Source organism: Dendropsophus ebraccatus, chromosome 3 (genome assembly GCF_027789765.1).
Source record: "Dendropsophus ebraccatus isolate aDenEbr1 chromosome 3, aDenEbr1.pat, whole genome shotgun sequence".
Lineage (NCBI taxonomy): Eukaryota > Metazoa > Chordata > Amphibia > Anura > Hylidae > Dendropsophus > Dendropsophus ebraccatus.
Window position 1 is genome coordinate 188,721,888 of NC_091456.1, and position 27,543 is coordinate 188,749,430.

At 47.1% G+C, this 27,543-nt stretch overlaps 2 protein-coding genes and 1 pseudogene across 2 annotated transcripts in view; 1 reads left to right on the top strand and 2 right to left on the bottom strand.

Moving 5' to 3' along the window:
* Positions 1–27,543, bottom strand: part of LOC138786597 (zinc finger protein 208-like) — a 646,972-nt pseudogene that overhangs the window by 590,929 nt on the left and 28,500 nt on the right.
* The window catches only part of LOC138786727 (zinc finger protein 271-like), a 256,641-nt gene that overhangs the window by 190,201 nt on the left and 38,897 nt on the right, over positions 1–27,543 (bottom strand). The gene's annotated exons all lie outside the window — the stretch shown is intronic.
* The window catches only part of LOC138787588 (uncharacterized), a gene marked incomplete at its 5' end in the record, with an annotated part of 98,129 nt that overhangs the window by 58,783 nt on the left and 11,803 nt on the right, over positions 1–27,543 (top strand). The window contains 3 exon segments of the mRNA XM_069964934.1: positions 13,526–13,664; positions 14,264–14,541; positions 14,880–15,915. Coding sequence (XP_069821035.1) covers positions 13,526–13,664; positions 14,264–14,541; positions 14,880–15,915 — 1,453 coding nt within the window.

Sequence of the window (27,543 nt, forward strand, 5' to 3'; positions counted from 1 at the left end):
TGCTATCGCCGCGTGCGTAATCGCCCGAACTATTAATTAATCACATTCCTGATCTCGCACGGTAAACGGCGTCAGCGCAAAAAAATCGCAAAGTGCAAAATTGCGCATTTTTGGTCGCATCAAATCCAGACAAACTGTAATAAAAAGCGATCAAAAAGTTGTATATGCGCAATCAAGGTACTGATAGAAAGAACACATCATGGCGCAAAAAATGACACCTGAAACAGCCCCATAGACCAAAGGATAAAAGCGCTATAAGCCTGGGAATGGAGCGAATTTAAGTGACATATATTTGTTGACAATGGTTTGAAATTTTTACAGGCCATCCGATACAATAAAAGTTATACATGTTACATATAGTTTTAATCGTAACGACTTGAGGAACATATATAACAAGTCAGTTTTACCCCAGGGCGAATGGCGTAAAAACACATTTCCCCCAAATAAACAAAATGTGTTTTGTTTTTTTTCAATTTCACCACACTTTGAATTTTTTTCTGGTTTCTCAGTGTACTTTATGAAAAAATTCAGCCTGTCATTGCAAAGTACAATTAGTGACGCAAAAAATAAGGGCTCATGTGGGTTTATAGGTGGAAAAATGCAAGTGCTATGGCCTTTTAAGCACAAGGAGGAAAAAACGAAAACGCAAAAATCGAAATTGGCTCTGTCTTTAAGGGGTTAAACTGGATCCATCCTCTGCAGGTACCATAGTACGTTTAGATAATTTTGCTACAGCAACATCGACCTTGGGAGGTGTTAGCCAATCTCTGGCTTTATCTTCCACCAAAGGAAACATGGATTTAAATCTACGACTGAGGATCGGAGCTTTCTCAGGCTAACACTACTCATTTTTTAACATAAACATAGATGTTTCATCCACGTCAATAGCCCTTCTAGACGTGAATGGTCTGTCATCATCATCAAACTCAGGTTCATTTTGTTGTCTGACCACCTCAATGAATTTTTGAACCTTTTCTACAGGAAAATAAGTTCTAATGGTCTCAATATCCTCCTCCTCATCATCCGTAGATGAGCCCACTTCGTCTACAATCTTGTATTCACTTCCAGACGGTGACACACACATAGGTTGCTCCTCCCTTCTGGATCTTTTAGAGGATTTCTGGATAGATTCCTTGAGTTCAGAAACCGAATCCTGAATTCCTGTCAGGGACTGCTTCACCCATACGACCTATGAGGATAGAACAGGGTAAGTATATCTGCATTATAGTAACAGGAATCACGTAATGAATGGTAGGTTCATCTTTAGAAGCTGTCATACGACATTATTGGCACTTTAAATATTCCCAGCCATCTGGCAGGCTCTTTTCACATTCAGCACATGAAAAATGTTTTCTTTTAGTAACCACCTTGCGTCCATCAGAAACCCTGATGTCAGAGCCCTCCTTAGAAGACATCTGATAATCAGAGTACATTAAAATGGGTAACAAGTATAAAAGTTAACAACCAAAGGAATCGCCAACTTACATTAGCCAAGATGGGGACACAATAAGAAAGCTGCAAGCACTGTAAGGTCGTTCTCAGCTCTAAGCAGAGTGAAGTATTCAGCAGGACTGGTGAAGATCTGTGTACCTGGGGGTTTAAATCCTTCTTTTGGCGCCAAATAGCCAAAACTCCACCCCCATTCCGCCCCCCCCCCCCCCCTCAGGACGGAACCTTCTCGTCAGCTTGAAAGACTAATTTATAGAAAACAGACCTCAGATCAGTCATGCAACAGAGAGGATGTAAACCGCAGCACTAGACTGCAAAAACGGGAAGAGTAAGGCTAATAAACATCCTAATCCCCGTTCTCAATCCGGAAAAGCGACAATTATGTCACATCCGATTCTGACTACTAGGCTCCGCCAAAATGGCGCCGCCCATACCCGGAGACAGAAGACACACGCAGCGGCCCGAACACCACAAGATGCCGGACCGCAGAGGACAGAACGCCCCTAACAGCGGAGCTGATGCCAGCCCCCAGGACTGGACAAACCACTCTTACCTAAATAAGAACTGAGGAGTCTAAGGTAGAGGGGCCTTATATACAGGGGTGGGAGGAGCTGCAATTTTGTTTATCATTAAAATTCCACTCGTCCTAGTGGCCCACAGGGGTGAAAACACCCCCCAGCTATTGTGAGGCCAATAGGACGACAGGGAAACCAACATTGCTATAATTAAACTTCTCTTTCTCCTAACATTTTAGTTGTTCATTTTTTAAATGTTCCATCATCACCAAACACCTGCGTGCCGTCCCTCTCTGTAACCTCTGTGGCCGTATTTACCTCAGGAGGCGGGAGAGAGATATTACCACTCGGCCTGTGACAGGATATATCTCCATTTATTCATCATAACCTCCAACTTCCCTGATATCCTCTCACTACAGACTGCTACATATACTTGCATGGTGGAGGCTAGAATGTAGTTGCCAGAGGTAGGTCTTGAGGACCTTTGATGACGTCATGCCCATGTGACCAGCCTCATGTGTGGGAGGAGCTATCTTCCTCTGCTCGGTTTTCTATGAGGCGGCTGGTTTCCCGCTTTTCATGAGGCAGCAGCATAGTGAGTGCAGTGTATATGATCAGCAGGAGGTAAACCACTGTTTTGAGGGGTGTGTGGGTGCACTGTTATGTGATGCTCTGCAGGGTCAGTGTGTGTGGGTGCAATGTTCTGCAGGGAGAGGTTTGTGGGTGCACTGTTATGTGATGCTCTGCAGGGAGAGGTTTGTGGGTGCACGGTTATGTGATGCTCTGCAGGGTCAGTGTGTGTGGGTGCACTGTTATGTGATGCTCTGCAGGGACAGGTTTGTGGGTGCACTGTTATGTGATGCTCTGCAGAGACAGGTTTGTGGGTGCACTGTTATGTGATGCTCTGCAGGGAGAGGTCTGTGGGTGCACGGTTATGTGATGCTCTGCAGGGTCAGTGCGTGTGTGGGTGCACTGTTATGTGATGCTCTGCAGGGACAGGTTTGTGGGTGCACTGTTATGTGATGCTCTGCAGGGACAGGTTTGTGGGTGCACTGTTATGTGATGCTCTGCAGGGACAGGTTTGTGGGTGCACTGTTATGTGTTATGTGATGCTCTGCAGGGTTAGTGTGTGCGGGTGCACTGTTATGTGATGCTCTGCAGCGACAGGTTTGTGGGTGCACTGTTATGTGATGCTCTGCAGGGACAGGTTTGTGGGTGCACTGTTATGTGATACTCTGCAGAGACAGGTTTGTGGGTGCACTGTTATGTGATGCTCTGCAGGGTCAGTGTGTGTGTGTGTGTGTGCACTGTTATGTGATGCTCTGCAGGGAGAGGTGTGTGGGTGCACTGTTATGTGATGCTCTGCATGGACAGGTGTGTGGGTGCACTGTTATGTGATGCTCTGCAGGGACAGGTTTGTGGGTGCACTGTTATGTGATGCTCTGCAGGGAGAGGTTTGTGGGTGCACTGTTATGTGATGCTCTGCAGGGAGAGGTTTGTGGGTGCACTGTTATGTGATGCTCTGCAGGGAGAGGTTTGTGGGTGCACTGTTATGTGATGCTCTGCAGGGAGAGGTTTGTGGGTGCACTGTTATGTGATGCTCTGCAGGGTCAGTGTGTGTGGGTGCATTGTTATGAGATGGTCTGCAGGGGGGGTGTGGGTGCACTGGTATGCAATGATCTGCAGGGTCAGGGGTGTGTGGATCCATTGCTTTGGTTGAAAGCCCAGTGCACCCCAGCCGCCAGCAGTGATACCCCCACCCTGTGGCACTGACCGTACCCCTTTGTCCCCTGGACCTTCAGTGCTGGCCACCACAGCCCCCAACTCCCCTTCCCCCCGCCACCTGGACCCCCCCCCCCCCCCCCAGTGATGTTCACAAAGACCGGACACCATCAACCACCCCCACCCAGGACCGCAGTAATGATCCGGCTCTCTGAGTGGCACAACTACACCCCCCCCTGAACTTACTGATGAAGACGGGCTCTGGGCTTCTGCTCCTGAATCGCTGTAATGATTGACTATGCCCCCCCCCGGACCTCTGCGGTGCTGGCCGTCACAGCCCCTAACCAGCCTGTACCCTCCCCCCCATCATCCCCCACCCCCCCCACCCGGGTTCGCAGTTAAGATCATGCCCCCTGAGTGGCACAGCTCCCCCCTCACTGATGAAGACGGCCCTGGGCTCCTGGACAGCTGTAATGATTAATGATCGGGCCCCCCATTCCTGGATTGTTGCCATGGTGTCCAACTGCAGCTTTAAAGGAAGGCCCCAGCGGGTGAGATGGGGGAACCTCACAGTGCAGAGTGATGAGTGCCCCTCTGACCGGGAGCCCGATGGAGTGGTGCCCCTTGTATAGCGCCCTGCTTGCTTTCCCCTCCGTCCACCCCCACACTCCTCCTTCCCCTGAACCTCAGAAGTTCTCCGACCCCCCCCCCCCAACTGAAGGCGAAGATCCCCCTACCTCACCATACCCCGGACCCCCACCCGAACCTCAGCAGTCCAACCGTCCCACAGACAAAGGGGCTGATCCTCCATCCCAGGTCTGACGGACCTCAGCGGTGAAAATATCAGCAGTGACAGCCTGACAGGACCGGAAATTGACAGGAGAGGTGAGATTACCCCCTAAAACTACAACCCCCACCATGTCCTGCTAACAGCTCATGATGGGAGTTGTAGTTTTGAAGCCTGTGGCCATCCAGAACTACAACCCCCATCATGCTTATAGGCTGATCATTTTGGGAGTTTTAGTTCTGCAGCAGATTAGAGGATGACAGCATAAGAGGAGGAGGAGGCAGTGGCACAGTAGAACTACATCTCCCAACATGGTGTGGTGATATGAAGCACTACAGTACACAAGGGGACATGTGATGTGTGTGGAATGTATGTTGGCACACCACTAGACCATAGGGCTGGGCGATTAATCAAATTCAATTAATTTGCCCAGAATTTTAGAATTGATTTGAATTTTTTGTGAAAATCGTAAATTCATCGTAAAAATCAATGCGGGCGGTGAGGTGCACGAGGAGAGAAAGAGCTGCACAAGGCAGAACATGGGGTCGCTGAACGTGGTTCTTGTGGCCGGCATTCTCTACCGGCCAAACACCAGGAGCGAGACGCCCATCACAGTCACTCTACCGCAAGTGACCATCTGAACCCGTGCAGTGCGCGGGTTCAGAGGTGGGCGGTGCCTGGGAGCAGAGGGTGCACTCCGTACTGCAGGGGAGAAGGACATGTCCCAGAGAGTGCCGGCCACATGGGGACTACCGCCTCCCTGTACAGCCGGCAGCGGAGCGCCCCCAGATGTCACAGCACACTGGCAGCCGGGGGAAGAGCAAGCGGAACAGGTAAATACAGCCCTGCTCCCCGGTCTCTGGAGGAGGCCGCGGGGGCTGCAGGGTAAGGTGATCGCATTGCTACGAGTCCTGGAGCTTTACAGCAGGATCAGGGGGTGCAGTGTAAACCCCCAATCCTGCTGTACAGCCCCAGAGCCTGCAGCAATGCGATCACCTTACCCTGCAGTCCCCGCGGCCTCCAGAGACCGAGGAGCCCCATGTGCGGCCGGGAGGAGGTGTGTCCAGCTACCCCAGTCCCATCTGGCACCCCCAGCCCCTCCCCCAGCTGCCCCACTTCACTCTGTTCCCCCCAGATGTCCCCCCCATTCACCCCCAGCCACCCCAGTCCCCCTCTGTCACCCCCAGCTGCCCCAGTCTCCTCTGTTCCCCCCAGCTGCCCCAGTCCCCCACCCTCTGTCGCCCCCAGCTGCACCAGTCCCCCCCCCCCCCTCTGTCGCCCCCAGCTGAAGGGGAATTTTTCTGCTCTCATGGTTCCTGGTCAGGCCACCTCCAGTTCGATCAGGCTGTCCATCACTGCTGATGTCTTCACTGCCGAGATCTGAGGTGGGGTAGTTGGGGACAGTTGGGATGTGGAGGATCACTCCTGAGGTCCTGGTGGTATTACTCCTGAGGGGAAGGGGAAGTAGGGGAGCACTTTTGAGGTTCCGAAGGGTCCAGGGTGGAGGATTGCTGTGGATCGGCAGGGACACAAGGGGAGAGCGAGTAGTGCGCTGTGCTCTGCGTTGACACAGCCGGGAGATACAAGGGGTGCTACTCAATCAGGGTACGGGGTGCGCTCCTTATTGCAGGGTAGGGTCCAGGTGGCAGGGGTGAGGGTGGGTAAGGGGAACTCATCGTTGCACAGTGAGGTCTGTAAAAGGAACACTGGGGCACCAAATCAGGAGTTCTGGATGCTTTCCTGGTGTGCATCAGGAAAGCATCCAGAGTTCTGGTGCTCCCGTATAGTTCTACGGGGGCATCTGTGCCAGAATTTCGGATGAAATTAGGACAGAATGTGAAAAATCCTGACCTATTTTCCGGAACAGACGCCCTTCAGAAAAAATCCTGAAATGTGTCCATGACTAATGTACCCCTATGGGTCTGGAAATCTGGACAGATTTTCCGGATTTGTGACACATGATAGGTGTGTGGGGGGGGGGGGGGGGAGTTGTTTCTTAGCAATTATCACTGCTGGCGAGAATGAGATGGGTGGGGCTGCAAACATCACTGCTGCGGTCCCGGGGGACTTAGCGATCATCATTGTGCTGAGGTTGGGGGGGGTAGCTAGATAGAGGAATGCTGCCAAGAATCCAAAAATGCCTGTGGTCTGCTCCCATCCTAGTGCTCCCAGTCTAGTGTCCGCTGCACTGGCACTGTGCCTGCCTGGGAGGGGGGGCTGGTGCCTGCAGCTCCATGCAGGCGCCCGCAGCTCCATGCAGGCGCCCACCCCGGCCTGTCACTTGCACCCAGCCTGGCCTGTCACCAGAATTCCGGACACTTTCCTGATGTGCATCAGGAAAGTGTCCAGAATTCCGGCATTTCCATAGACCTCTATGGGCTGTCTCAGACATCTTTGCGACATATCCCTGCATCGGATACAAAAAAAAACTGTGAATATAACCTTAATTTTTAAAATAAAGGTATAATATTGATTGCATAAAAAGCCTTGTACACACTATTAGTTTATACAACCAGAACTTGCTGACAGATCACTGTGCAATATTAATCTTTAAATTGTTTGTAATAAAAGTTTATTTAAAAAAAAAATGGTTTCATGTTTTTATTGGGGTGGGGGAGAGCTGGGGGTGTTGTTTCATTGTGTTTATTGGGGTGGGGGAGAGGTGATCAGCTGCTGATTGGCTGAGCTGACACTGCACAAGTCTTTGCTCAGCCAGTCATCGCCTGCAGCAATGCCCCGCCTCAGCCGCTGAGTGGCTGATGCTAGATTTGAAGAGACAGAGCCCAGCACACTAAAAGCTCAGTGTGCTGGGCTCTGGAGAAGGAAGATGTTGAAGGTGAGTATGGAAGCTTTACCCGCACTGCAGCCATCCCAGAAAGGAAGGGGGCGTTTAACCCCCCCCTTCCTTGCGGGGATGGGTAAAGAGTGAGATTGGTCTGGCCACTAGGGAGTTGGTGTGGATACAGTGCATCCTCACAACCCCATCGTGGGCCACATTGTTCAGTATGGCACCAAAAGGGTTAAGTGGAGATGCGATGCATCCTCACTTAACCCCTTGTGTACCGGAGTGTAAGCAGCATCTGGCAAGATGCTGTATATTGTAAGGTGCAAAACACCTGTCAAAATGATGGGTGTTCTGCTCCTGCCCTTTTTTGTGTCTCCCCTCTTGTTTTTCAGATATTGGTAAACAGGCTTGTGACTGATTCGGTGGACAATGTCAATGATCAGTGTGGTCAACGAGGAGTGTGTGTGTGGGGGGGAGGGGGGTTATTTTTTGAATAAAACATTATTTTTTTTCAACTTGTCATCTTGGTATAAAATGGCTAACACTAACCCCACCTTCCCCCATTATTACCCCAGTACCCACTGCACCAAGGTTGCTGGGTACCCTATACACACACATACATATATATTCCGAGTGAGTTGGGGGATGCGTGCTGCTCATTGGCAGGGTTCAGAATGTAAAAGTTACAACATTTCCCCATGTGGGTTAGTTTTTTTATTTTTCTACATTTTTAAGCTTTAGGCTATGTTCACACTGCGTATGAATCCGGCTGTAGTTCGTACGCCGCCGTACATGTGCGGCCGAAACTACGGGCGTGGGAAAAATCGACATGCGGCCGGATGATACAAACTGCGAACATACGCCCGTAGTACAGTTATGCTTCCCTAGCTTGTTTCGTAGTGATCTGAGGCAGGTCATTTACTTGGAAATCTTCGCCCAGCCCAATAAAACACACAGAACCTTTTGGATCGAAAAATCAAGTTCAATTTGGCTGAAATAAGTACTCCGTACGGGACTGCACTGAAATCCACGGCCGTGAGTTACAACATTTCCGTCCTCAAACAATGGTCTTGTTCATTTTTCATGGCGCCGTATACGATCCCGCCGTAAGCTCATACGTAGTGTGCATTGTGCAGGCGTATATCGTATACTTCCAAGCGAACGCATCAACCTCAAAACTACGTGCGTATATTCGCGGTTTGCACTACGGACAGAAAAATACGCAGTGTGAACATAGCCCCAAAGTGAATCCGTCAGTGACTGGACCCGAGGTGCTAACAGTGTGTATCCCCTTGTGTGCATTGAACCTGTCTACAAAGCCTCTGTGCAGTGGGATTTTTCCACTTTACAAACAGTCTAATCAAGCGTCAAAGAGGAGTGGTGGCTTGGCATTTGTGCCGCATCTCGGCCCGCCTCACCACTACTTCTTCCTCCCCTTTTTAATGCATATATACCTATTCGCCTGCCTCCTGTTCCCCGATATCATTATGTTGCTAATCGTGCATGCGTTGTTGGGCAGAAGTGCGGTGCACACATGCTGAGGGCCTGAAGCCAATGCCCTCTGCACCCTCCTCTTCCGCCCTATGGTGCATGCAGGAATGGTGTTATCAGGAGCACACCCTCAGAGGGAATTGTCTGTGCAGACGTGCAACAACGTGACTACGACGGGGAGCAGGAGGCAGGCTAATGGGTAAAATGCATGAAAATGGGGTGAGGCGGGCCGAGGTGTGGCCCAAATGCCAAGCCAGTACTCTTTGACACTTGGTTAGAGTGAGTTTGTAAGGAGTTTAAACAAATTACTGCAGGGAGGCTTTGTAGAAAGTGACCATGCACACCTATACTACACTGTCAGCATCTTGGGTCTGGCCCGGTGCTGACAGATTCCCTTTAAAGCCTGCCTATCAGAAACAACCTCTTTTAGATTATACGGCATGGAGAGAAAGGAGCTGCTGCACCTCACACCTATGGCTGACACTAAGGGGCTGTTCACACAGAGCAAGAACGGCGGAATGCCGCCAGCCTCCGTGTCATAATGACCTTGTATGGGAGGCGCACGCGGCTCCTCTCCCCGCGCTGAAGAATGAACATGTTCATTCTTCAGCGCCGAGAGATGCAGTGTGCACCTCCCATAGAGTGTCATTAAGACACTAAGGCTGGCGGCATTCCACCGTTCTTGCTCTGTGTGAATGGGCCCTAATGCTTCTCGGCTACATTTAAAAACCAACGCCAGGATGATGGTATATAATTTGATTAAACCATATTGCCCCGTGTACCACGTGAAGGTCCCCTGAGTCCCTACACTACACACTGTCGGTCAGTGACCGCGAACCCCGCAAAGCGAGCGCAAGCAGGGAAGGGAGGCCATAGAATGGTCCTGCAACCTCTTTTAGATTACTTTATTATTTCCAGTCTGGAGAGCAGGAGAGGTTTTCTATGTGGATTTTCTACTGCTCTGGACAGTTCCTGACACGGACAGAGGTGGCAGCAAAGAGCACTGTGTCAGACTAAAGAGAATACATCACTTCCTGTAGGACATACAGCAGCTGATATATACTGGAAGGTTGGATGTTTGTTAAGGAAATTACATATCTCTGGCACTAACCCTTACAATACCCATGTGCTGACATCTCTCCTGCCTGTATAATGTGGCAGATGGATCAGTGAGTTCCATCCACCTCCCATTCTCCTTGTAGATGGATCAGTTCCCTCTGTGTGGTGTAAGGACTGTGGCTGTCTCTCTCTCTCTCTGAGCTTGTCAGGCTCAGCTTTTTAGTGAGTGATGAGTTGCCATGTAGGTTACCAAAGCCCCCCACCCCCAATCTCTGACAACCAGGGACTCCAGGGGTAGGACCTACCTCTGGCAACTACATTCTAGCCTGCTCACACTGAATAGGTTAGACTCCGGAGGTAGGAATTACTTTTTAGCCAGGACCTACCTCTGGCAACTACGGGCAACTACAGGCTTCAGGGGTAGGACCTATTTCTGGCAACTACGGGCTTCAGGGGTAGGACCTACCTCTGGCAACTACATTCTAGCCTGCTCATAGTGAATGAGATAGATTCCGGACTCCAGGGGTAGGCAACTACAGGCTTCAAGGGTAGGACCTATTTCTGGCAACTACAGGCTTCAGGGGTAGGACCTACCTCTGGCAACTACATTCTAGCCTGCTCACAGTGAATGAGCTAGATTCCGGACTCCAGGGGTAGGACCTACTTCTGGCAACTACGGGCTCCAGGGGTAGGACCTACCTCTGGCAACTACATTCTAGCCTGCTCACAGTGAATGAGCTAGATTCCGGACTCCAGGGGTAGGACCTACTTCTGGCAACTACAGACTCCAATGGTAAGACCTACCTCTGGCAACTACATTCTAGCCTGCTCACAGTGAATGAGCTAGATTCCGGACTCCAGGGGTAGGACCTACTTCTGGCAACTACAGACTCCAATGGTAAGACCTACCTCTGGCAACTACATTCTAGCCTGCTCATAGTGAATGAGCTAGATTCCGGACTCCAGGGGTAGGACCTACTTCTGGCAACTACAGACTCCAATGGTAAGACCTACCTCTGGCAACTACATTCTAGCCTGCTCATAGTGAATGAGCTAGATTCCGGACTCCAGGGGTAGGACCTACTTCTGGCAACTACGGGCTTCAGGGGTAGGACCTACCTCTGGCAACTACATTCTAGCCTGCTCATAGTGAATGGGCTACATTCCGGACTCCAGGGGTAGGACCTACTTCTGGCAACTACAGGCTTCAGGGGTAGGACCTATTTCTGGCAACTACGGGCTTCAGGGGTAGGACCTACCTCTGGCAACTACATTCTAGCCTGCTCACAGTGAATGAGCTAGATTCCGGACTCCAGGGGTAGGACCTACTTCTGGCAACTACGGGCTCCAGGGGTAGGACCTACCTCTGGCAACTACATTCTAGCCTGCTCACAGTGAATGAGCTAGATTCCGGACTCCAGGGGTAGGACCTACTTCTAGCAACTACGGGCTCCAGGGGTAGGACCTACCTCTGGCAATTACATTCTAGCCTGCTCAGTAGAGAACAGTCTAAATTCTGTACTTCAGGGGTAAAAATTACTTTTTAGCAACTCCTGGGGTAGGACCTACCTCAAAAACTACATTCTAGCCTTCTCCTACTGAATGGGCTAGATTCCGGACTCCAGAGGTAGGACCTACTTCTAGCAACTACATTCTAGCCTGCTCATAGTGAATGGGCTAGATTCCGGACTCCAGGGGTAGGAGCTACTTCTGGCAACTACAGACTCCAATGGTAGGACCTACCTCTGGCAACTACATTCTAGCCTGCTCACAGTGAATGAGCTAGATTCTGGACTCCAGGGGTAGGACCTACTTCTGGCAACTACGGGCTCCAGGGGTAGGACCTACCTCTGGCAACTACATTCTAGCCTGCTCACAGTAAATGAGCTAGATTCCGGACTCCAGGGGTAGGACCTACTTCTGGCAACTACGGGCTCCAGGGGTAGGACCTACCTCTGGCAATTACATTCTAGCCTTCTCACACTGAATAGGTTAGACTCCGGAGGTAGGAATTACTTTTTAGCCAGGACCTACCTCTGGCAACTACAGGCTCCAGGGGTAGGACCTACTTCTGGCAACTACGGGCTCCAGGGGTAGGACCTACTTCTGGCAACTACGGGCTCCAGGGGTAGGACCTACCTCTGGCAATTACATTCTAGCCTGCTCAGTAGAGAACAGTCTAAATTCTGTACTTCAGGGGTAAAAATTACCTTTTAGCAACTCCTGGGGTAGGACCTACCTCTGGCAACTACATTCTAGCCTTCTCCTACTGAATGGGCTACATTCCGGACTCCAGAGGTAGGACCTACTTCTAGCAACTACATTCTAGCCTGCTCATAGTGAATGGGCTAGATTCCGGTCTCCAGAGGTAGGACCTACCCCTGGCAACTACATTCTAGTCTCAACCATACTTGCATATACTGAGCAGCAGCCCCTGATCATGTGACTGATCACATGACTATGACATCACGGCAGGTCCTGTAAGCACAGGGGAAGCACACGGCTCCTGTACAGCTCTGCAGGTGGAGGGAAGGAGCTGGAGGACAGCGGGAGGATTAACCCCTTCAGGACTGAACTGTATTAAGTCTTAGGTATGAAGTGTTTTTTTACTCAGGTTTCGAGCGATACCAGATATATTACATTGTATCCTCTTCTTTCTAGTCATCTCCCAACACTCCAGGATCCTCTGCTGATATCTTCTATATAAGAGACCGACCCATCAACCATGGAGAGAGACAGAGACAAGATGGCCGAGAGGATAATAACCCTCACCCTACACATACTCTTCCTGCTTACTGGGGAGGTGAGGGATTCTGGGAGTGATGTCATCATGACATCATTCTTATCTATGGAATAACAGATGGATAGGACTGGAGAGGTGAGGGATTCTGGGAATGATGTCATCATGACATCATTCTTATCTATGGAATAACAGATGGATAGGACTGGGGAGGTGAGGGATTCTGGGAGTGATGTCATCATGACATCATTCTTATCTATGGAATAACAGATGGATAGGACTGGAGAGGTGAGGGATTCTGGGAATGGATGAAGTGATAGTAATGTGTCTCTCCATACACAGGATTACACAGTAGTGAAGAAGTCCTCTAGTGGGCGCTGTGGGGCCCCTGGGTGTGAAGGATGGGGAAGAACCCTGAGCCCAATCCCGGGGCCCCTGATACATGAGGAAATGGAGGAAGAGAAGATCCTAGAAGTCACCAACAAGATGGTGGAGCTGCTGAGTGGAGAGGTGAGACTGTGGCTGCTGGGAATGCTGGGACATTATACAGTAACACCACTGGAGGGGTGGGGGGGATGACTGTGTGATCATTGTGTGTGTCAGGTTCCTATAAGGTGTCAGGACGTGGCGGTCTATTTCTCCATGGAGGAGTGGGAGTATGTAGAAGGACACAAGGATCAGTACAAGGATGTGATGCTGGAGGATCAGCAGCCCCTCCCATCAGCAGGTAATAGACAGGACTATATACACACCTCCTCTCTGTATTATCTGGATGGAAAGAATGAATTCAGTCTCTGTATGTGTTCCCTCCAGTCAGATCCAGTAAGAGAACAGCACCAGAGAGATGTCCCCGTCCTCTTCTCCCACAGGATCAGGATCAGGTAGATGGAGATGTTCCCTATGATCTGTACATCCCACCTGACTTCTCCTCCTGTCTGATGACTTTTACAATATTTCTCTCACATCTTATAAATCAGGTTGAAGATGGGAACAATATTAATGACAGCAGTGATGAGCAGTATAAAGAGGAAGTTACTACATGGAAAGATCTGAATTATATTAATGCTACAGACAAGATAAAAGAAGAAGAGACAGATGACAGCAGTGATGAGCAGTGTAAGGAGGACATCACTACAGGGAAGGATCTGAATTATATTAATGCTACAGACAAGATAAAAGAAGAAGAGACAGAATATGTCAGTGATGAGCAGTATAAGGAGAACATCACTACAGGTAACCGCCCAGGTGAGTAGTGACCACTAAATGCAGAGAACAGTCACACATTCTCCTCAGTCACCGGCTGTAACTATTCTGTGTGGAATATTATAAGCTCCGTGTCCTGTCAGTTTTCCAGCTATATAATCATTCAGTCTAATTTCTAATATACAGCACAGTCCCAGCGGACAATATATCACTATCAGTCTCCTGCTGCTGCATCTATAGTGACTGTCCTCATCTTACAGAGTACCTGTTGTGAAATTTGTAAAGAAATTAACAGAGGTTTTTATCGTAAGAAGTTATATAATATACTGGCTTTCGTTAAAAAAAAAAAAAAAAAGTATACGGTTCAATCAACGTTATACATATGACCGACCTGTGGTCCATGTTCCCATTGTGCAGATATTTGGTCTTTTCTTTGTTCAAAAAAGAGACCAAACAAGAGTGCTTGTTACTAGAGTCTAGAATTTTCCAATGATTGAATTTATGACTGTTAGGGACTTCAGAGGTTCCCTCAGAGTCTGTTGTAAAGATTATGCAGCAGGCCGGGAGAAGACTCACACTAACACACAGCAGTCTGTGTATCATGCGAGAGTTCTGTTTATTGTGTCAGCTTGAACATCTTTTTAGGCAAATTTCTGGCTCCATGGCCCCTTCATTCAATATCCAACTCAATTATGAGTCCGATGATATGACCAGGAAAATACCAAAGCCAGGTATTCATCCACAGACAGATGTTTCACAGTGCTATGTATGGATACCTGGCTTTGGAAGGGTGTGAACACTTACCAAGGACGTATGTAGCCAGAGGCCGGCCGGGTCTGTGAAGTCACTGCACCACGTGACTTATGCAGAAAATGAGAGAAAAGCCGTGATCTGTCCCCAGTAACGCCATGCTGGTTGGGGTCCAACAGGTTATAGGTATGTAGGGGGTCAATAGTCCTGGTATTTATTTGAGAAGAGTTTCCATTACTTTTCCTAATAAGGACGTCATCTCACCGGCCTCCAGCTTCTAGATTCTTCTCGCTGACACTTCCTGTGGATAGGAACAGATCTGATCATTCTTATTATGTTACATAAAAAAGAGTAACTTTCCATGTCTGCAATATGTTTAAGCTTCTATTACTGGGAAATAAGAGAAATGGTGTTTTCTCCTTTGCAGATGATTCTACCAGGAGCTCAGGGGGACATCAGATCTCCTCAGAGGATCATATCACACAAGATACATATGAGGAGCCGTCCACTATCCCAGACACACCTTCATGCTTTACCCCCAAAAAAAATCTTACAGGAAGGAAGGCATTTTTATGTTCAGAATGTGGGAAATGTTTTGCTAAGAAACAACAACTTGTTAACCATCAAAGAATTCACACAGGGGAGAAGCCATTTTCATGTTCAGAATGTGGGAAATGTTTTGCTAAGAAACAAAAGCTTGTTATCCATCAAAGAAGTCACACAGGGGAGAAGCCATTTTCATGTTCAGATTGTGGGAAATGTTTTACTGACCAATCAAATCTTCTTCGCCATCAAAGAATTCACACAGGGGAGAAGTCATTTTCATGTTCAGAATGTGGGAAACGTTTTACTCATAAAAGAAATCTTGTTTACCATCAAAGAGCTCACACAGGGGAGAAACCGTTTTCATGTTCAGAATGTGCAAAATGTTTTGCTTATAAATCAGATCTTGTTATGCATCACAGAACGCACACAGGGGAGAAACCATTTTCATGTTCAGAGTGTGGAAGCTGTTTTACTCATAAATCAGATCTTGTTTCACATTGGAGAACTCACACAGGGGAGAAACCATTTTCATGTCCGGAATGTGGGAAATGTTTTACTCAGAAATCCGTTCTTGTTACGCATCAGAGAACGCACACAGGGGAGAAGCCATTTTCATGTTCGGAATGTGGGAAATGTTTTACTCAGAAATCAGTTCTTGTTAAACATCGAAGAACCCACACAGGGGAGAAGCCATTTTCATGTTCAGAATGTGGAAGGTGTGTTTCTGATAAATTCCTCTTTGATGCACATCAGAGAAGTCACACAGGAGAGAAGCCTTTTTCATGTTCAGATTGTGGGAAATGTTTTAATTGGAAAACAAGTCTTTATAAACATCAAAGAACTCACAACAGGGAGAAGTCATTATCTTGTTCATAATAAGCTAAATGAATATAAAGAATTCTAAATGATTGTCATGGAAAATCCACATTTTATGATAAAATAGTTCTGTGTATAGTGTTAGTACCTGTACTCACTGCACTTAATGACAGCAGTTCCCTGTGTACCCCATAGAGCTATAATCAGGCTCCCCTCCTCCAGGCTGTGCCGCCCTGCTCTGTGGTGATTCTGTTCATAAGATGGCCGTGCCCATGCCCCTCCCCCAGTGTCCTCCATAGACATATACAGGCTCTAATGGGCCAAAAATAACACATTTAGGACACTATAAGATACATAGAGGATGGAAGTAATAGAGAGGAGCAGCTGGAGGGGAAAGAGGATAGAAGTGAGAAGTGTTGTGTGCAGGAGATGGTGTCATACTACCTGCTGGACCTTTATTCCATTCATTTTATTGAAACAGTAAATTTAAACTTAAGGGAACAATCTTAACCCCTTAATGGTGCAGGATGAGTATGCTTTTAGGGTGAAGCAGAGAGGGCTTGCAGTTCAGGCCTTCTGCAGCGCACGACTCCCAGCTGCTGTAAGCTCTGCCCGGCTATATAACCATTTAGATACATCTGTTATAGCCATCCCTGGTGTCTATTGGGGGAGGATCGCCACCTGGAATGTGTTTGTGGAGGGGCGATCCCTTCATCCTACCCAACTAGGCCTCACCATTGTAATGACACTGATCCTGGCTCGGGGATGGATTGCAGTGAGCTCCAGCAGCCCGATGTATTCCACCACTGATCTTATCGATACGGCACTGATTTCTATGAGAGATCAGTGTAGTGATAATAAAAGTCTCCCAGGGGGCCTAAAAGTTAAAGTGCAGTTAAAAAAAAAAAAGTTTTCCTATTAATAAATTTAATAAATTAATAAAGTTTTAATCACCCCACTTTTCCAATTTTATAAACAAAAATAAGTTACAAAATAAACATGTTAGAATTGCCTAAACTGTTAAATTATCACATTTCTGATCTTGCACGGTAAACTGTGTAGTGCAAATTTTTTGTCACACCGAATCCAGAAAAATTGTGATAAAAAGTAGTAAGTAAAGTAAGGTACGGATAGAAAGTACAGTTCATGTTAAAAAAATGGCACCTCCCACAGCCCCATAGACCAAATGATAAAAGTGTTCTAGGGATCAGAATTTAGCAATTTAAAGAACTTTTAGGCATTTAAAACATTTTAAACGTTTTCATTTTTTAAAAGTCATCAAATCAAATAAAAGTTATATAAGTCGTACTGACTTGAGGAACATAGATAACGTCAGTTTTGCCATAGGGCGAACGGCGTAAACACTTAACTCCCCACAAAATAATAGGATTAGTCATACTGGTATGCCGGTTTCTTCGAGCCTTCACCACAGCACAATAGGAGGATGGGTTGTACCCGAGGGGCAGGAAAAAGCACAAGTTAAAAGCCCCTCCCCATCCCCCAAGCACTAGTGCCTTTATAACAAAAAAAATAGCCCCACGTGATTATCATACATTATATATTGTGATATAAGTCACTGGGATCGCCTTTGCTGGTGTTAAAGGACATGTATCTGGTTCATCCAAATCAGGCCAACAGCATAAATAGGTGCAGTCTGACACGTACTCAGGTTTATTTAAAAGGTTGCAAGCAGAAAATAAAACAAAACAGCAACAAAAGAAAATCCTTGCCTGTCCGGCACTTACTATACATTCAGGTATCCTGACTACCAACTGGAGAGCTACTCACTGCCAGCTTACAAAACAATTAAGCAACCAATCTCTCACACAGACAGGCTTTCTGTGTCCCCAGTCAGAGAGATCTATCTGCCCTCCTGGCTTCTCTTAAAGGGGAATTCCGGATTAGAAAAACTTGTTTTCTATTAAAAGTACATTAAAAGTTATATAGATGTGTCTATACAATGTATTACCGTATCTATGCGGTTCTGCCACACTGGTAGCTGATAGAAATCCAGGAAGTGAAGAAAAATGGCCTCTGTGCGAATCCACATTGTCTCCTGCATGTGTGTTTGCTGAAGATGCAGGGCGTGATGTCACAGGAGGCTTGGCTGCATAACCCAATCCCCTGAGTGACTTACCGTCTCTGACCGGGGGGGGGGGGGGGGGTCTGTGATAATCAGCTGAGGGAAAGCATTGCATTCTGGGAACTCATCAACCAGGAAGGACAGAAACACAAAACAGAACAAACAACACCAACATAGAAAGGTAAGTAATGCTATATGCTTCTGCAGAAGTTTCATTTTTTTAACCTCTACCTGGAGTTCCCTGTCTTCACTGGCTTCTCTGTAATGAAGACGTGTTTGCCTGATAATGCACAGATGAGAAGTCAGGGGGGGAGGCTGGGAGATTGCTTCTTGAGTACAGAAAGAGGCTTTTTTGGCTAAGTAAACCTATTATAGAGTTTCTTAAAATCGCTTATACTACTGATTTCTGCAATAAAAAAAAAAACATGACAGTTACGCTTTAAATCTCTTCTCATCTTTGTGGATTTCCCCACATGGATATCCTCAATATGCCAACCTCTGCAAGAACTCGGATGATTCGGAGTCCGTTAAGCAGTTCTCTGAGTTATCGTCCATTTTGTCTCTCCAACATTCTCGTTTCTTCTAATACCTCCAAGCTAGACGTTTTCTAGATTCCTTGGCCCCCTCCTCATCCTAAGCTTACAGATTTTCACAAGTATTTTTTAAGATGGAAAGGTCACACTAAAGGTTTAACGACAGCTTCCAACTTGTATACAAATACATATCCCGTTACTAAACTGACTTTTATATGTAAGTGGGAGGAGGAATTGGCAGAAAGCTTTGAGCAAGAACAATGGCGCCAAGTTTATAATTGGATTTAAAAAAAACTACATGGATTAACCAATCAATTGGTAAATGAGAAAATTTCAGATGAGTAGACTAGCACATATGACTCGAAACGACTCTAATTTCATGTTGACAAGGTTGCGGTCAAAAAGCTACCTGGTCACATATGTGGTGGTTTGGTCCAAACCTCACTGTTTTTGGGGAAGAAATCCTTACATTACTTACTCACTTTAAAACTCCCAGCTCACAGAACACTCCGGCCTTTGCAATTCTCCATCTACATTTGTCTGATATCCCTCCCTCTCATAGATCAGTGGGTCACCATATTCTATTAGCGGCTAGACTTGTTATAGCCCAAAAACAGAAATCCCCTCCTCCTCCATTATTGGGTGAAGTGATTTGCAGAGTAATCCAACATTGCTATACTGAAACTTCTCTTTCTCCTAACACTTTAGTTGTTCATTTTTTACATGTTCCATCATCACCAAACACCTGCGTGCCGTCCCTCTCTGTAACCTCTGTGGCCGTATTTACCTCAGGAGGCCGGAGAGAGTTATTACCATTCGGCCTGTGACAGGATATATCTACGTATGCTACGTATACTTGCATACACTGAGCAGCAGCCCCTGAAAATGTGACTTATCACATGACTGTGACATCATGGCAGGTCCTGGAAGCACACAGCAACAGCTGTGCAGGTGGAGGGATGTGTGGAGTCACTGCAGGGAAGGAGCTGGGGGACAGCAGGAGGATTAACCCCTTCAGGACTGAACTGTATTAAGTCTTAGGTATGAAGTGTTTTTTTTTTCTCTCTCTCTGATTTTGAGCGATACTTGATATATTACATTGTCTCATCTTCTCTCTATTTATCTCCCAACACTCCAGGATCCTCTGCTGATATCTTCTATATAAGAGACCGACCCATCAACCATGGAGAGAGACAGAGACAAGATGGCCGAGAGGATAATAACCCTCACCCTACACATACTCTTCCTGCTTACTGGAGAGGTGAGGGATTCTGGGAGTGATGTCATCATGACATCATTCTTATCTATGGAATAACAGATGGATAGGACTGGGGAGGTGAGGGATTCTGGGAGTGATGTCATCATGACATCATTCTTATCTATGGAATAACAGATGGATAGGACTGGAGAGGTGAGGGATTCTGGGAGTGATGTCATCATGACATCATTCTTATCTATGGAATAACAGATGGATAGGACTGGAGAGGTGAGGGATTCTGGGAGTGATGTCATCAGGACATCATTCTTATCTATGGAATAACAGATGGATAGGACTGGAGAGGTGAGGGATTCTGGGAGTGATGTCATCATGACATCATTCTTATCTATGGAATAACAGATGGATAGGACTGGAGAGGTGAGGGATTCTGGGAGTGATGTCATCATGACATCATTCTTATTTATGGAATAACAGATGGATAGGACTGGAGAGGTGAGGGATTCTGGGAGTGATGTCATCATGACATCATTCTTATCTATGGAATAACAGATGGATAGGACTGGGGAGGTGAGGGATTCTGGGAGTGATGTCATCATGGCATCATTCTTATGTATGGAATAACAGATGGATAGGACTGGAAAGGTGAGGGATTCTGGGAATGGATGGAGTGATATTAAAGGACAACTCCAGGGTCTGATAAAAAAGAAACCAATTACCAAATACACAAGAGATCATCAGGGGTGTAGCTAATGTCTCTTGGGCCCTGGTCCAAGAGGCCAACTTGGGCCCCCCCTTCCTCGACCAAGAGATGCTACTGGTATATATATATATATATATATAAAATCTCAAGACCGATATTACCAATAATACCAGTATATAGAAATATTATTACCGTACATATTACTGCCATATTGTTACTAACCAAATCCTGTATACTTAGACCAATATTAACAATAATACCAGTACAGTCATGGTCAAAAGTTTTGAGAATGACACAAATATTATATTTTCACATGATCTGCTGCCCTCTGGTTTTTATGTGTGTTTGTCAGATGTTTTTATCACATACAGAAATATCATTGCAATCATATTATGAGTAACAAAAGCTTATACTGACAGTTAGAATGAGTTAATGCAGCAAGTCAATGTTTGCAGTGTTGACCCTTCTTCTCCAGCACCTCTGCAGTTCTCCCTGGCTGCTCTCAATCAACTTGTGGACCAAATCCTGACTGATACCAGTCCATTCTTGCACAATCAATGCTTGCATTTTTTGTTTTTTGTTTGTCCACCCGTCTCTTGATGATTGACCACAAGTTCTCAATGGGATTAAGATCTGGGGAGTTTCCAGGCCATGGACCCAAAATCTCTGTTTTGTTATCTGAGCCATTTAGTTATCACCTTTGCTTTATGGCAAGGTGCTCCATCATGCTGGAAAAAGCATTGTTGATCGTCAAACTGCTCTTGGACGGTTGGGAGAAGTTGCTCTTGGAGGACATTCTGGTACCATTCTTTATTCATAGCGCTCACCTCGTCTTCTCCGAATAAGCTGTTTTCCAGATGCCCCAAACAATCGGAAAGGGGATTCATCAGAGAAAATGACTTTCCCCCAGTCCTCAGCAGTCCACTCCTTGTACCTTTTGCAGAATATCAGTCTGTCCCTGATGTTTTTTTCTGGAGAGAAGTGGCTTTGCTGCCCTCCTTGAGACCAGGCCTTGCAACAAGAGTCTCCGCCTCACAGTGCGTGCAGATGCACTCACACCTGCCTGCTGCCATTCCTGAGCAAGCTCTGCACTGCTGGTAGCCCGATCCCGCAGCTGAAACACTTTTAAGAGACGGTCCTGGCACTTGCTGGTCTTTCTTGGGCGCCCTGGAGCCTTTTTGGCAACAATGGAACCTCTCTCCTTGAAGTTCTTAATGATGCGATAGATTGTTGACTGAGGTGCAATCTTTCTAACTGTGATACTCTTCCCTGTTAGGCCATTTTTGTGCAGTGCAATTATGACTGCATGTTTTTTTTTTAGAGATAACCATGGATAACAGAAGAGAAACAATGGTGCCAAGCGCCAGCCTCCTTTTAAAGTGTCCAGTGGTGTCATTCTTACTTAATCATGACAGATTAATCTCCAGCCAGGTCCTAATCAACACCCACACCTGTGTTAATGGAGCAATCACTGAAACAATGTTAGCTGGTCCTTTTAAGGCAGGGCTGCAATGATGTTGAAATGTGTTTTCGGGGATAAAGTTCAGTTTCTAGGCAAATATTGACTTTGCAAGTAATTGCTGTTAAGCTGATCACTCTATAACATTCTGGAGTAAATGCAAATTGCCATTTTAGGAAGCAGTAGACTTTGTAAAAATTAATATTTGTATCATTCTCAAAACTTTTGGCCATGACTGTATACAAGGGGGAATATTACCACCACACCACTACCATCACCACCATATTGTTACTGACCAAATCCAGTATACTAAATCCAATAAAACACAGTACCAGATAACAAGCAACAAATATTACCACCACCTCATGCAGTCATATAGAGGTGGACGCAGCTCCACACAGGTTCTGTACACTATATAAATTACAGTGCAGTTATATTTAGTGACAAGCCACAAATCCACAGAATCTGCCAAACAGACATATTAGGCTCCTCACTCTGGCACCATCCTCATCTCTTTACTAACTTCACATCTGTATTGTCTTCTTTACACCCTCATTTAGTGGGTAGGCTGACTCTATGTGACCCCCCTTATACTATATGCTCCCTCTGTGTAGCCACTATAGTACATGCATCCCTCTGTGCATGCCCTATTGTATACCCCCCCCCCCGTGTATTCCCCCTTATAGTTGGCCCCCCAATGTTTCTCCTTATAGATGGCCCCCCATGTTAACCGTTTGAGCCCGGAACTGCTACTCTCTGACATCCACATGTTCTGATCATCAGTTGTTCTGCCATCACTTCCTATTTCAGCTGCAGCTCTTACTACATTTCCCAGCGTCCTCTTCCTTCCTTCAGTTACTGTTTGTAACGCCCACTGTACACTCCCTTCTTCTTTTCCAGCCCACTCAGTCCTCTTTGTCCCACCCCCTGAATGTTACCACCCCCTTGTGTCACGCCTTATTTTTGTGTATAGCCCAGCATCACTGCAGTTCTTGTACAGAGTCTGCAAGCCTACCAGCTGCAGACTTCTGGAACCAGCATCTACCATTGTCTTAGCAAAAAAATCACCACATACACCTCAGACTGTTCTGTTTGCATCCACCTCCTCTCTTCTTGTTCTGGTCTGTGCTGAGACTGTTCTAGTTTCCAAGCAACAAAACAAGCACCTCCCCTCTGGTCTGTGCTGAGGCTGTTCTAGCTTCCATCCATCTCCCCTCTCCTCCATTCTGGTCTGTGCTCAGACCAGGGCCGGCTCCAGGTTTTTGTGGGCCCTTGGTCGAGAGAGCCTCGGCGGGCCCCTTTGAATAGCAAATTATATGGCATCATTGTTAGAGGGTCTCTAGCTCTTGATTCTGTGTAGTGGATCAGCTGTGTTATATACTTATTACCCCCCCTCCTGTTTGAGTGTGTATATATCTATCTCTCGAGCACATATATACACACACTCATACAGTAGGAGGATAATAAGTATATAATACACTGCTGTATACCTACACAGAATGGAGAGATATATACACACTCATACAGAAGGATAAAAAGTATATACTACACTGCTGATTACCTTTTTCACCTCGGGGCACACCTACCAAATAAAGTTTGACAAAATAACAAAAAAAACAACAAACATAATTCGGTAACTCACAGGTGACGTCTTCTTTGATCTGATGCGATCGCTCTCTGTTTCCTCGCCATCCGGCCCAGACCACCATGATGATTTCTTCCAGCTACAATTCTTCTCTTCAGAACCTGTGAGACAAACATCTTAGGCTCCGCACATTTCCAGCAACTTCCTTCCCTTTTCCCCACCCATAGGCTCCTATACATTAGTAACTCCGCTGCTTGGTGTCATGTGCAGTAAAGTAAGAAGGTTTGTGTCCCCATGCTGTGCCCCCATATAGTAATAATGCCCTCTGTCCCCATAGTAATGCCCCCTGCTCTGCCCCATAGTAAATGACCCCTACCCTGTCCCATAGTAGATGACCCCTGCCCTGTCCCATAGTAAATGACCCCTGCCCTGTCCCATAGTAGATGACCCCTACCCTGTCCCATAGTAGATTTCCCCTGCCCTGTCCCATAGTAAATGACCCCTGCCCTGTCCCATAGTAGATGACCCCTGCCCTGTCCCATAGTAGATGACCCCTACCCTGTCCCATAGTAGATGACCCCTACCCTGTCCCATAGTAGATGGCCCCTGCCCCATAGTAGATGCCCCCTGCTCTGCCTTAACACAAAACAAAAAATCATACTCACCTAATCCAAGGGACGGTCCTCTTCTTCCTGGCTTCTCCCTTCTGCTAGCAGGGACGGATCCGCTAGCAGGCGCGATGACGTCATCGCTCTGCGCCTGCTGAGGGGATCACGTCCTGAAGCGCTGCGGAGGAAGGCCCAGCCCAGGACGTCATTGAGGACGTCGCATCCGCCCAGCAACGCCACACCCCCCGGATGTCGCCAGCAACGCGGCCCGCCGCATCCCCCGTACTCACTGTCGGCACGACAGTGAGTACGGGGGATGCGGCGGGCCCCATTGCTGGCTATATCCAGTGGCTCATTGCTCGGGCAAGTGCCGGGGGGCCCCTTGAGAGGCTGTGGGCCCCGGCACTTGCCCGAGTACGCCACGTGCTGACGCCGGCCCTGGCTCAGACTGTGATGTTTTCACGCACCTCCCCCGTTCCGATCCCTGCATAACACAACATGAATACATAGCTGTTGCTAGCACTGCTGTGTATACATAAATACTTGTGCTATTAATCGCTCTGTACTAGTTCAGTTATATATACCATGTGACCGGGCTGGACATCACATGAGAGGCAGGAAAAGACTCAGCAGTGGTAGCTGATAGGAGCAGGAAAGAGGGAGGGAGTTTCCGTGCTGAAGCCTAGGTAAACAAGGAGGCATACATGTCTGGCCTAACAACGCCCAGAGGGTGTTACTACCGCAGCATAAACACACCCAGATAATCAAGGAGGTGTCTCTGTCCCTGCTCCAGACACGCCTCGGATCGTGATGTGGATAGTAACATCACGAATCAAAATGGTGGCTGCGGTTCGTGATGAAAGCAATTATACCTAAACTACAGAACTTCCGGTGGCACAGGAGGGGGTGAAAATTTAGGTAAGATGCAGGAATCAGTTGTTATTGTATATTAGGCTTTTATCTAACTTTGGCTTGTGAGCAGGAATTTAAAAAATAGAGTTGGGACAGACTTCTCCTTTAATGTGTCTCTAATACACAGGATTACACAGTAGTGAAGAAGTCCTCTAGTGGGCGCTGTGGGGCCCCTGGGTGTGAAGGATGGGGAAGAACCCTGAGCCCAATCCCGGGGCCCCTGATACATGAGGAAATGGAGGAAGAGAAGATCTTAGAAGTCACCAACAAGATGGTGGAGCTGCTGAGTGGAGAGGTGAGACTGTGGCTGCTGGGAATGCTGGGACATTATACAGTAACACCACTGGAGGGTGGGGGGGATGACTGTGTGATCATTGTGTGTGTCAGGTTCCTATAAGGTGTCAGGACGTGGCGGTCTATTTCTCCATGGAGGAGTGGGAGTATGTAGAAGGACACAAGGATCAGTACAAGGATGTGATGCTGGAGGATCAGCAGCCCCTCCCATCAGCAGGTAATAGACAGGACTATATACACACCTCCTCTCTGTATTATCTGGATGGAAAGAATGAATTCAGACTCTGTATGTGTTCCCTCCAGTCAGATCCAGTAAGAGAACAGCACCAGAGAGATGTCCCCGTCCTCTTCTTCCTCAGGATCAGGTAGATGGAGATGTTCCCTATGATCTGTACATCCCACCTGACTTCTCCTACTGTCTGATGACTTCTACAATATTTCTCTCACATCTTATGAATCAGGGGGAAGATGGGAACAATATTAATGACAGCAGTGATGAGCAGTATAAAGAGAAAGTTACTACAGGGAAGGATCTGATTTATATTGCTGCTGCAGACAAGATAAAAGAAGAGGAGACAGATGACAGCAGTGATGAGCAGTATAAGATAGACATCACCACAGGGAAGGAACTGAACTCTACCAATGCTACAGATATGATATTGAAAGAAGAAGATGAGACAGATGACAGCAGTGATGAGCAGTATAAGGAGGACATCACTACAGGTAACCGCCCAGCTGAGTAGTGACCACTAAATGCAGAGAACAGTCACACCTTCTCCTCAGTCACCGGCTGTAACTATTCTGTGTGGAATATTATAAGCTCTGTGTCCTGTCAGTTTTCCAGCTATATAATCATTCAAAATACAAAGAAATACTGACTATATAAGGCTTAAAACATAACTTTTAATAGCTCATTAAAATGTAACACTAACGGTGACCAATAAAACTATTGTGACAACCAATGTGACAACTCACTCCCATGCAATTAAACGGATGATGAATAATGGGACCTGTATAAGATGTAAAGATAATGGAGGGAAAGGTGCACTCTACACTAAATGTGGATGACCTATCCCTGCCTTTTGGGGTGATAACAGGGTGGCCCCAACCACGATGACGGTCCCTACCCTCAAATAAGTGCACGGGAAAAAACAATAAACACCAAGTGTCACTTCAAATATCCCAACCCAAAATGAAAAACAAAGTAAACCGTGTACACACTGTGAACTATGTACAGTACTGATCAAACAATGGATTAAAATATTAATGTTCCAATTTAACCCATTGTTTGATCAGTACTCCCCGGTTCCAGCGGTGGGTCCCGTATCCCGGCCGCTTCCGGGTGTCTGACGCGCAGCCACTCAGTGAAGGAGGCGGGATCTGATTGGACTTGAAACAGATCCCGCCTCCTTCACTGAGTGGCTGAGCGGACCTGAGACGTCACGTCTCGGGCCCGCGTCAGACACCCGGAAGCGGCCGGGCACCGGAGCCCCGCGATGCGGGACCCGCCACTGGAACCGGGGAGGTGAGTTGACGTCTTTTCCCTCAACCACCTCCCGGTCCCAGCGAAAAACTGCCCCGACGCTGGAGTACCCCTTTAATACTTTGCCCTTCAACATCTTCACAGGAACAGCACAAGGTTGCCCCCTCTCTCCCTTCTCTCTAATCCCTCTCTCAGTCTCTTACTATACCACATAAACCCTGTAACACCCTCCGCACATTCACCTCCATACTCTGTGATATTTGTCACCGCTGTATTTCAAATTTTAAAATCCATGTTGAAGGCAACACCTCCCCCCTTCTCTTATATATATATATATATATATATATATATTTATTTATATAGAGCGTCTGCCAGCTGAGAGCACTGCTGCTGTAATAGAGGATGAGTATCACAAGTAGCCGGGAGGAACATGCGTATTCTGTGTTCGGGAAGAACCCTCCTCCACACTGACAGCATAGGCCCTGGACCAGGGGGTCACTGTCATGTCTCTTGTTCAATAAGGCAAACAGATCACTGATCTCAGGGAGACCGGCCTAAAAAGACACTGTCAGCTGCTGGTTAAATGGCTCATTACAGTGAAATCCTAGGCGCATTGCCCCTGGGTAACATCAATATGCGAAAAGGTCCGCAGAGCCTCAGTTACGAGTGTCAAAACACGGGACAAGGCAGATATCCCTGCAGGGAAGGGCCTAGAAGAGGGATGGCTCCTATAGAGAGATCCACCAAAACCACCATAGTAAGTGGCCTATTCAGTCAATATCCAATGATATGACCAGGGAAATA